At 37.9% G+C, this 12,693-nt stretch overlaps 1 protein-coding gene across 1 annotated transcript in view; it reads right to left on the reverse strand.

Moving 5' to 3' along the window:
• slc4a10b (solute carrier family 4 member 10b) overlaps nt 1-12,693 on the reverse strand; it is a 47,435-nt gene that overhangs the window by 25,083 nt on the left and 9,659 nt on the right. Inside the window, exons 3-5 of the mRNA XM_058393002.1 lie at nt 8,065-8,146; nt 4,707-4,850; nt 3,742-3,880 (exon numbers count right to left, since the gene is read on the reverse strand). Of these exons, the coding sequence (XP_058248985.1) occupies nt 3,742-3,880; nt 4,707-4,850; nt 8,065-8,146 (365 nt within the window). The remainder of the gene's footprint in view (nt 1-3,741; nt 3,881-4,706; nt 4,851-8,064; nt 8,147-12,693) is intronic.

The raw sequence follows: 12,693 nt of genomic DNA on the forward strand, positions 1-12,693 counted from the left end.
CATCAGAGAACAATACATGTTTCACATTGTCCACAGCCCAAGATTTTCGCTGCTGGCACCATTGAAACCGACGTTTGGCATTGGCACGAATGACCAAAGGTTTGGCTATAGCAGCCCGGCCATGTACATTGACCCTGTGGAGCTCCCGACGGACAGTTTTGGTGGAAACAGGAGAGTTGAGGTGCACATTTAATTCTGCAGTGAGTTGGGCAGCTGTGGTTTTAGGTTTTTTGGAAACAATCCGGGTTAGCACCCGGACATCCCTTTCAGACAGCTTCCTCTTGTATCCACAGTTACTCCTGTTGGATGTGGTTTGTCCTTCTTGGTGGTATGCTGACATTACCCTGGATACCGTGGCTCTTGATACATCACAAAGACTTGCTGTCTTAGTCACAGATGTGCCAGCGAGACGTGCACCAACAATTTGTCCTCTTTTGAACTCTGATATGTCACCCATAATGTTGTGTGCATTGCAATATTTTAAGCAAAACTGTGCTATTACTCTGCTAATTAAACCTTCACACTCTGCTCTTCCTGTTGGAATGTGCAATCAATGAAGGTTGGCCACCAGGCTGGTCAAATTTAGCCATGAATCCTCCAACACTAAATTGGCCAGTGTTTCAGTTATATATACACACTATATTGCCAAAAGTATTCGCTCACCTGCCTTGACTCGCATATGAACTTAAGTGACATCCCATTCCTAATCCATAGGGTTCAATATGACGTCGGTCCACCCTTTGCAGCTATAACAGCTTCAACTCTTCTGGGAAGGCTGTCCACAAGGTTTAGGAGTGTGTTTATGGGAATTTTTGACCATTCTTCCAGAAGCGCATTTGTGAGGTCACACACTGATGTTGGACGAGAAGGCCTGGCTCTCAGTCTCCGCTCTAATTCATCCCAAAGGTGTTCTATTGGGTTGAGGTCAGGACTCTGTGCAGGCCAGTCAAGTTCCTCCACACCAGACTCTGTCATCCATGTCTTTATGGACCTTGCTTTGTGCACTGGTGCACAGTCATGTTGGAAGAGGGAGGGGCCAGCTCCAAACTGTTCCCACAAAGTTGGGAGCATGGAATTGTCCAAAATGTCTTGGTATGCTGAAGCATTCAGAGTTCCTTTCACTGGAACTAAGGGGCCAAGCCCAGCTCCTGAAAAACAACCCCACACCATAATCCCCCCTCCACCAAACTTTACACTTGGCACAATGCAGTCAGACAAGTACCGTTCTCCTGGCAACCGCCAAACCCAGACTCATCCATCAGATTGCCAGATGGAGAAGCGCGATTCGTCACTCCAGAGAACGCGTCTCCACTGCTCTAGAGTCCAGTGGCGGCGTGCTTTACACCACTGCATCCGACGCTTTGCATTGCACTTGGTGATGTATGGCTTGGATGCAGCTGCTCGGCCATGGAAACCCATTCCATGAAGCTCTCTGCGCACAGTTCTTGAGCTAATCTGAAGGCCACATGAAGTTTGGTGGTCTGTAGCGATTGACTCTGCAGAAAGTTGGCGACCTCTTCGCACTATGCGCCTCAGCATTTGCTGACCCCGCTCCATCAGTTTACGTGGCCTACCACTTCGTGGCTGAGTTGCTGTCGTTCCCAAACACTTCCACGTTCTTATAATACAGCTGACAGTTGACTGAGGAATATTTAGGAGCGAGGAAATTTCACGACTGGATTTGTTGCACAGGTGGCATCCTATCACAGTTCCACGCTGGAATTCACTGAGCTCCTGAGAGCGACCCATTCTTTCACAAATGTTTGTAAAAACAGTCTGTCTAGCTGCTTGATTTTATACACCTGTGGCCATGGAAGTGATAGGAACACCTGATTCTGATTATTTTGATGGGTGAGTGAATACTTTTGGCAATATAGTGTATATATATATATATATATATATATATATATATATATATATATATATATATATATATATATATATATATATACTACCAGTCAAAAGTTTGGACACACCTTTTAATTCAATGTTTTTTGTTTAGAGATTTATTTTCTACACTCTAGAACAATACTGGAGATTTCAAAACTATGAAATAACACACATGGACTTAAGTAATCCATATGTAATGACAACAAAAAACAGTCAGTTGTTATTTTAAGACATGAAGGTCAGGTGTTCTGGAACAGTTCTTGCAAGAACAGTATTGTCAAGTGCATTTGCAAAACCCATCAAGCACCATGATGAAACTGGTTCACATGAAGACCATCCCAGGAAAGCAAGACCAAAACTTACCTCTGCTGCAGAGGAGAAGTTCATTTAGAGTTACCAACCTCAGAAATCACCAATTAACAGCACCTCAGATTAGAGCCGTTATGAAGGCTTTACAGAGCATCAGTAGCAGACATATCTCAATATCAACTGTTCAAAGGACATTATTGTGTATTTCGGCCGCCTTCAGCATTTTACAATGTAGAAAGAAATAAACATCAGGAAAGATTATGGAATAAGAAGGTGTGTCCAAACTTTTGACTGGTAGTGTACATATATATATATATATATACCCATACATTCACCAATCAGCCATTACATTGTGACCACCTGCCTAATATTGTGTTGGTCCCACTTTTGCTGTCAAAACAGCCCTGACTCGTCGAGGCATGGACTCCATTAGATCCCTGAAGGTGTACTGTGGTTTCTGACACCAAGAAGTTAGAGGACTTAAAGGATCTGCTGCTAAGTTGTGAGGTGGGGCATCCATGGATCGAACTTGTTTGTTCAGAAGATCCCACAGACGCTCGATTGGATTGAGATCTGGGGAATTTGGAGGCAAAGTCAAACTCGTTATTGTGCTCATCAAACCATTCCTGAAACATTTTTGCTTTGTGGGATGGCGCATTATCTTGCTGAAAGAGGCCACAGCCATCAGGGAATACCATTTCCATGAAAGGGTGTACATGGTCTGCAACAATGCTTAGGTAGGTGGTGCATGTCAAAGTAACATCCACATGGATGGCAGGAACCAAGGTTTCCCAGCAAACTGTCTCCACTGGCTTGCCTTCTTCCCATAGTGCATCCTGGTGCCATGTGTTCCCCAGATAAGCAAAGTCCAAAGTCCAAAGACCATCAACGTAATGTAAAAGAAAATGTGAATTATCAAACCAGGCCACCGTCTTCCATTGCTCCATGGTCCAGTTCAGTTGCTCATGTGCCTATTGTTGGTGCTTTAGGCAGTACACAGGGGTCAACATGGGCAACCTGACTGGTCCGCGGCTATGCAGCCCCATACACAACAAATTGCTACGCACTGTGTATTCTATCAGAACCAACATTATCTTCTTCAGCAATTTCAGCAACAGTAGCTCATCTGTTGGATCAGACCACACAGGCCAGGCTTCACTCCCTACGTGCATCAAGGAGCCTTGGGCACCCATGACCCTCTTGCTGGTTCACCCCTGTTCCTTGGACCACTTTTGATAGATACTGACCACTGCAGAATGGGAAAACCTCAGAAGAGCTGCAGATCTGGAGATTTTTTTATTAACCATGGTATGTTTTAACCTGCATTTGTCTGCACCACCCTGTTTGAAGTTTTTTTTTTCCAACTTTCTTTACTTTACATTCTGTACTATAAACAGTATAGAATTGTAAAATCGTAATAAAATATTTAATGCAAGTATAAAGTTTATACTTGGTACTCACAAATCGCAAATGTTGTGATTTATTGATAATTTATTGATCATTAGACTGACTTTCCACTATGAAAGGCATATGATGGGTTACCTAGCTGTCTCTCTCCACTCAGCATCCTCTCCATCACGCAGACAGATTTCATCCAGTTCAGTGAAGAGGTCATGTGGAATGTGTTCTTCATCATCATCTTCAGTTCCTAGCAGAAACTGGACCCTCTGAGAGGGTGTGTCTGCAAAACAGAATGTGATTTTAGCCAGTGTTTTAGAAGAACAGCATTCCTTCATTAAGTCTAGCTTTGAAAAATCAGCAATCAGCAAGGACAATTAGGGTTAAGCTCTCCCTCTCTTTGTTGGATAAAAATATAAAAAAAAAACGGTTTACAATTTGACATCCATGCTATCTTGTTTGCTTTGAACAAATGACTTAAATTGGATTGTCTTTAATCGTTATGAATCCAAGAACATCACCAACACTTTCTTGAGCAGTGATTTTTAATGGTTTTTGTGGAGCTAGAAATAAATAGAATAATCAAACATTGCCAAATCAAAGACGAAATTATACAAAGAGACAAATGACCAAAAGTTTTGTGTACTATAGACAAAAGTACTGGGTAACAGCAAGCACAGCTTTTCTTTCGACTACACTTGATTGTATACATGAAATAAATATATATTATAGATAGTATACAATATATAACACATAACCACACATATACTAGACAGTGGACCCATTTTCAACACAAACATATACAATACATTTTGAAACCTGCTTAACTAGGGCAATCACATAAACACAAAGTCCTGTAAGAAATATCCCAAATTATGTACATACAGTATTAATTAGCCAGAACTAAGCCTACAAAGCCTTTGCTCATGATCTATTCTGTTTAGCTTGAAGAGGAAGAGGAGTGACTCAAACATGCAGCAGCTGAATAAATGAACAGTGAGCATAGCAAGAAAGCTGCTTAGTATTTTGGGACCCAGACAACAAAAAAGCAGTAGTTTGGTAGGAAGAGAGACAGACCGAGAGCTTAGAAAACAGAGAAATGAGCTTACCATATGCAGGTGATTCTCGTCCATCACACACTCCTGAGTCTCTTTCTCTGCTCCTCTTCCTGTGTCTGTGGCCATGGTGGCGGTGGCGTCTATGGCTTCGGCGTCCCAGAGGCACATGCACCCCGATATACAATGTTCTGTGACCTGGGTGTGAACACAGACAGTGAAGTGATCACTGCAGAACACTACAACTCCATCAAAAAGTACTTTACATTTTAAACCTTCTTCTTACAAACTTCCTGTTTAATGGAACATCTCTGTGGAATACCCCAATATGTCAGTTCATCCATACAATTTAAAATCATTGTAAAATGTGGCCAAAGAAAAATATTTTAATGGTGTTGACAATTTTGGTAAATAATAACTAGCATGCCTTAAATCCTTTAATCCGTATTAAAATGATTTGAGGGTCATGACATCACCAGTTCACTAAAGATGGATATAAACAGCTGTGCCTTCATTTGAGTTACATCTAAAATGAAGTTATAGTTACTTATTGTAGCATTTTAATTTAATTAGGCTTTACGGCCGACACTTTTAACATCTCATTTTAACATCTGCCACCGACACATACACACACACACACACACACACACACACACACACACAGGGGTTCTCAGACACTTATTTCTGTTTAATCTAAATCTTTTTGGGTTATATGGAGTATGCATTTGCTACATACACAAATATTGCAATAATTAATTGTATTCTTACAGCTACAATAGTAACAGATAACACACACACACACACACACACAAAATCACTGGGTTTGACAGAGTGATAACTAAGCCTGTTATTTTGCTTTCATTAATAGGGACAGCATTGAGTGGGAAGGCACTAACAGTCAGTTCTGTTATAAATATCTTATGCTATAAAGTGAGACATGGACACTATGCAGAAGCCTGCCTATATGGTCAGGTCAGAAGCCTGACCATCTATCTATCTATCTATCTATCTATCTATCTATCTATCTATCTATCTATCTATCTATCTATCTATCTATCTATCTATCTATCTATCTATCTATCTATCTATCTATCTATCTATCTATCTATCTATCTATCTATCACCTTTCGATATAATTGGACCACTGAACAAGCTAATATATTATGTGTCTTTTGTTATTCATACAGCAGTTCCAAGAGTTCCTTTTTCCTATAACCACACTGGGATGTTTCACTGTGGCTTTCACTCCACTTGTTTGTGGTCAAATCAATTCAATTCAATATAAAAAACTTTATCCCCAGAGGGCAATTTAACACACACAGAGTAGTTAAAACGATCAGTGCAAATACAAAATAAAATAAAATAACTTAAATAAAATACAATTGTTGTAATGATAAATGGAATAAGTCAATTAGTGCAAAAAGCTTGAGTAAACATCTGTATAAAATATCTGTTAATAAATATAAACTGTTTAAACTGAAAACAGGTACTGCTTAATAGCCGAAACAAAAAAAGAGGAAGGAGAAGAAAGTAGAAGAAGGTGAAATAGATGGATGCATATATTAATAAATTAAACTTGAATATTAGGTTTGCAGTATGTGAACACTGGTATGTAGCAGTAACCTTAGAGCAGAGTCCAGATCGCTATATGGATGTTTTTCACAGATTGTAAGTATGAGAGTCCATGAGTCTATTTGAAGGAGTGTGGGTTGGGGGTGGAAGAGGGTTATAATGTAATTCATCATGTAAACTTCAACTTCAATGCCAAAATACAGTATAATCACGCTCTTGTGCAGTATTGTGAAATAAAGTGCAAAGTTATCATTCAAAATAACAATCCACAGTTCATTATGCATGTAATGCACGCTGTGCCGATATTTTGTGTGACAATGTGGCATATTTTTCTACTGATTAAGTATTTTCTCTCGTAAGCATGTATTTCCTGTAAACACCTCTTTTTTATAAGAAAGAATAGACATATTCATTCATTCTGTCACACATAACCCCCCCCCCTTTCTCTTTTGCTTTGTTTATATTGAACATGTGTGTATTGTTTTGACATTAAGTCTTGTCTCCACCCCGTAATGTACGTGGAACGTTCCCTGATTGTACTCACCTGTTCTCACACTTATACCCTCCTGTGTCTTTGTCACTTTGCAAAGTCTGTCACTTGTGTTGTGTTGTTTGTTTCTGAGTCTTGCTTTCTGTTTCAGTGTTTCTTTGACCCTATTCATTTTTTTTTTCATTTCATAGATTATTCTTGCTTAATGCTGTCTGTCTGCCTGTGCTGTGTTGTGACTTTTGCTATGAATTAAGTTGAATTTTGCTATTGTATTTTAAAAAAGTACTAGTGCCCTGCCTTTAAGAACCTCATGTAATGCATTCATTTATTTGTTTTTACTTTTCAAATGTGAATAACGAATGTTATGAGACACTTCCATGTGCATACTGTCGATGTATTTTATTCATTTAAATGTGCCTTGTTGTTACAAGGCTTTTTCCTCTAGTTTTACTAATACTAGATGGTATTATAGGACAGTTGTATAGGACAGATTAATAGTTAAAATGATAAGATGAGCATTATTTAAAATTATTATTGCTGTTATGGTTTATGTCTTAGATAAAAGAGGACTAAAAAAAGGAGTAATATACTATATACTGTATTCTTATACTGTAATTTATTGACATGGCACACTACTAGCAATTAGCACCCCAAGATACAATGTAGTAAGTTTTTTTTTTTTTCAAAAAAGACAAAAGATATGTCTGGCTCTGTGTATACAATAAAAAACAGAAATTTTTACAACAAAAAAGGAGGAAACAGGAATAGAAACACATCATTATTTCGGGTACATGTAGGTGGCTAAAGCCAAATATAAAAGCACTAATAATATGATGCTCAATGTTTCCCCAACCGAAAATGAGATAGTGTAATTGTGTTACACATTTTATATAATAAATGTGCAAATAGAACCATTTCTGTGGTTTTCTTCTCTCCCAGAGAGACGGAGCAAGATACAGAAATAGCTCCTTTGCTGACGTCAAAAATTACTGCCGTCTTCTATTCTGTATTTTTCCTTTTCATGAGAAATGCTCTTAACCCCATGATACCATCCTCACAACCTCCCTTTCTATTCATGTATCATGAGTAACACACAAACACACACACACACTTCTCTCTCACCCTCTCTCACTCTCTATGTCTCAGACACAAGTTTATATCGGTTCTCAGCCTGAGCTGGTGAGATGTGATCTTGAGTTCCACCTACACATGTTCTCCTTCTCTCACTCTCTCAATCACCATCACATCTCTGCACTGATGTATGAGTGAATGTGTGTGTGTGTGTTTGTACAGACTGATCTCATGTGGATTGCCTAAATAATGCATATGAATTTCGCTTTCTTTTATTACCTTCTAGCTCTTCTTGTTCTAAATTAGCCTTCAGCGTAGATCGAGTGCCTCCTCTGTCCACCACTGCCTCCTCATCACCTCTCTAAGAGAAACAGAAAGAGAGAGAGAGAGAGAGAGAGAGAGATAGTACAGTCAGCCATGATCCACACTGTCAGGGTGTAACAGATCCTCAGGTTCATGCTGCTCTCTTTGCTCTTTCTCCCTCTGCCAGCCCCATGGCTCTCATCCAACTCTCATATTCACACAAGCAAGGATGTGCTGCCTGGGTCACAATCACCACATAGCAACACACACACTTCCACACAAGGCTTCTGCATGGGCAGTTACTATATAACATTGTGCATTTTATATAGAAAACGTGATTCTTATTAAGATACTAAGATATTTTTACTAATATAAATATATATTACTTGTGAGCTAAATCAAGATTAAATACATATAATTAAAAAACAGTGAAGACAAATCTTAACCATTACACACCCCAACAGAGGGGTATTTAATAGGCCCTATTACCAAATCACAAACAATCCTTAATGTCAGCATTTATGTACTGTATGCATTTATATGTACATCAACATGATTATGATGTTGTTTCTTTGAGATTCATATACTGTATAGAATTTACAATGGACAATGTCGCAAAGCAGCTTCACAGAAATATAAAAATTCAAAATATATCTCATAAAATTTACAATTTAAATTTATGGGATTATATTAGAAAGAAAAAATGAAAGGAACCAAACTCAAAAGGGAATCCATCCTCATCTGGGTGACACCAAATACTAAATAATAAATACTAATAATAAATAATTTCCTTTCTATAACTGTAAACTATACAGTCAAATGCAACTGGGTAACCAGGAGCTTTTGAGTAACTTGAATATGAGATTATTAATATGAGCATCAGTGTAATTTCTGAATTAATTATAGTTTCTAATCTAAATTAATCTTTTCTGTTGAAGTAAGCAAATATTCAGTGACAGTCTTGAGTGCAAAACTGATTGTGGCCTTTGCAGTCCAAAGCCATCTCCATGGATTCTAAGTAATACTATACAGAGCACTCTCATGTATGTCCAGGCTGTCCATCTGGGGCCATCCTCAGCAGCAGTGAGTGGCCTCTAAGTGATGAGACTCCAACCAGAAGTAGGACTTAAGAGTGAATGAGGCAGGTCTAGAGATCACTGGTCAGTAACATTGGTATGTCATATAAGACATATAAATTGTGGTCTTGATGGTATATGAATGATTGCAGCATATAGTCACCAAACCTACTAAGAAAATTAATGTAATCCCACTAAATCATTCTTCTGATGACTTTCTGCTACTTGAACACAGGAAAAGAAATGGTGCAGTGCAGATGAACAGAGAGCATCTGTCATTTGTAAGAAGTGCTAATTAAACAGTAGTAAATGCCCACCCACAGTCTGCAGACACAGTCCAACAATACACAAGGCTTAATTTAGATGTTCACCAGGTACAATGGCATGATCACTCCGAGGTAACTGCTATTTTAAATTCGATGCTTTAGTTTACCATATACATACACCCACAGACAAATATTAGTAAAATTCAGACAATATACAGTATTATCCTGCAAAACCCTACAGAACTTTGCATGCAAATGACAAAGGAACCCTAATCTCTGATCCTTTTCCTCTATAGAATGCATCACAGAAATAACATACTAACATACACTTATCTTTTCCACTCTCTCTAATCTAACGTCTTTCTGTTTACTTACTGCTAAAGATAATTATACATTCTAATCCCCTTTGACCTTTTATATTCTCTTTCAGTAGGCTATGGAAATGAATGCTCTCTCTATTATCCGAAGACAGTTTCCATGGCTACTCATGTGGTCAGTCTCTTTAAGCAGAATGCAATCAGAAAGTCTCCTATCCTTGAATCCACTCTTTCCTAGCCTTGTGATTCATTATTTTACTATTCTGAAGTTTGTACTTCAACATCAAGACTATAGAGTTGCCTGGTGATAAGTGATGGTCGGTTGTAAAAAGACAACCAATGTGGTTTCTAGTCAGCATTAATCAGTGTAGCTATATTCTGTATACTTCTAACCCCACTAATTTTAATATTGCAATTAAGGTTTAGGATGTTTCTTGGTTACAGAAGAGATTGGTTGTCCTCATTATCATTCCATATGCAAATCTGGCACTCATGAAAACAATTTAAATATCGTTTTCCTACGGTCTGGTCCCATGTAGTGTTTTCTGAAACTCCAATGCAAGTACATACATTTATGGAAGTAGTGCTGAGCACAGAAAAAAAAGCAGAGGTAGAAATTAAATGGCAGATTAGCCCATTAAAACAGCCCTCTAAAGGTAAGCAATTATCCTAAATGTAATTTAAGAGCCTAATGTCAGTACTCCCAAAGTGGCAGCATGTCCACCAGCAACCACACAATTCAGGTGCTGACTCACATCCTGCCATGCTGTACCCACGCCTCCTTCACACAGCCTGCATCTCATCCTGTCCAATAATTTCATAGTCCACATTTTCAGGCCTCCTTTCCTTCATATTAAGATGTTCATTATCAGTATTCATCTCATTTAAAGAAAAATAGTTTTATACATATTTCATAAGATCTAAATCTTTATAATTCATCTTTTCAGAGACTACTTTTTCAGGACAGAAACCACCTATTTCAATGAGTAAGAAAAGAATTTGTATGTTTATCAGCCTTGTTGTGAAGATCTGATTACACATAACCTTAATGATAATACTTTACAATAACAGTTTATGAATAATTAAGCCTAATACCTGAATTAATGCTTAAAATCTGAACTCATGAAGAGTTAAGAAATGAACCATTCACAGAATAATTAAGAACTATCCTGCACTATGATGTGAGAATAATGGCAGCTTTAAGTTCATGTTAGTTCATGTTTGTTAGTTAATGTTTTAATTAACATGTAGGGGTAAACTAAATTAAACCTGCTGTATAAGAAAGAATATTAATTAAACATGCATTATTTTATATTGCTCTGTACACACCTCATAATATAGATGTACTGTGTATCTTTCACTATATAGAGTACATGTCCAAAGGTAAGTTATGTAGACTCATTTGCAGAATATAAGTGTCCAAAATGTTTTTAAATTTCCCATTTACTAGCACTAACGGGGTTTGAACTTGAATTCAATTCAGTTTTATTTGTGTAGTATTTTTAACAATGGACATTGTCCCATAGAAGTTTTACAGGGATATAAAAATTCTGAATAAATATTACAAAGTTTTTATTATATTACAAATATTACAAAGCAAGAGGCAATGGTGGCAAGGTAAAACTCCCTGAGACGACATGAGGAAGAAACCTTGAGAGGAACCAGATCCTCATCTTTGTGACACTGGAGAGTGTGGTTAATTAATTTCCTTTCTACTACTTTCTACTACTGTATATATATATATATATATATATATATATATATATATATATATATATATATATATATATATATATATATATATAGGAATTGTGTAACCAGGATAAACACATGGCACAGAGCCCTGAACTCAACCCCACTGTACATTTTGGAGATGAACTGGAACGCTGACTGCCTGCCAGGCCTTCTTGTAAGACATCAGTGCCTGACCTCAATAATGCTCTTGAGGCTTAATGAGCACAAATAAACACAGCCACACTGCAAAGTCTAGTGTAAAGCCTACACAGAAGAGTGGTAGGACTAAATCTATAATTTAGTGACTATTCAACATGAACACACACACACATACGGGGCATTCTATCATTATTGCTTTCTTTTGCATTGCTATTTGTTCAGTGTGTGAGTATACAGTATACAGTATGTGTCTCTGCTTTCCCTTGTATTTTCTCTTTGTATTTAACTACTTGTGTTAGTCCTGTAAAAGTGGCCTTAACACAACATTGCTATACATAACTGTTCCAACATGTGGCAAAGGATGCTGCATGCTTAAAGATGAGATGCCAACAATCACACACACACACACACACACACACACACACAGGCTTTCATTCAGCCATATGGCTTTTGCATGCCATAAAAAATTGAATGACATTTAATCTGTATGAGAGCTAATCCTTTTATTTCCCCCCCTCTCTGTGTTCACATACTGCCAATGCCACAAGAAGTGTCCTTTTTCTATGCTGTTCTGTACACACTCCCACTGTGTAATCCTTTCAACTACAGCCAGTGAGTGCTCTCCTGCAGACACATGGCACTACACACACACACTATATAAACACACATAAGCGCAGAAACATCTTAGGGAACATACACTTTCATTATAGAGAAGAGAGAACATTTCGGGCAAGTTCACAAAGACATCAGTTATGATAGGAAGCATTATGTGTAGAACAAAGAGAGAGAAGGAATTAAATGGAGGATGGTATGAGAGAGCAATAAGTGTTTTGCTGCAGTGAGGGTGAGATGGATGAAGCTACTGGAAATCGTGACACAGTTTCAGCCCACTCTGTAACAGCTAGGTAGAATCATACATGGTTTTATTATGTTTGTAAAGACCTTTCACTGGTCCAATGATTACTAAAGCTAATTTACGCTGCAGCTATATATATTCTGACTCTTATACTAATTTCTAAACTGTGTGTGTGTGTGTGTGTGTGTGTGAATTGT

Source organism: Hemibagrus wyckioides, linkage group LG06, assembly GCF_019097595.1.
Source record: "Hemibagrus wyckioides isolate EC202008001 linkage group LG06, SWU_Hwy_1.0, whole genome shotgun sequence".
Classification (NCBI taxonomy): domain Eukaryota; kingdom Metazoa; phylum Chordata; class Actinopteri; order Siluriformes; family Bagridae; genus Hemibagrus; species Hemibagrus wyckioides.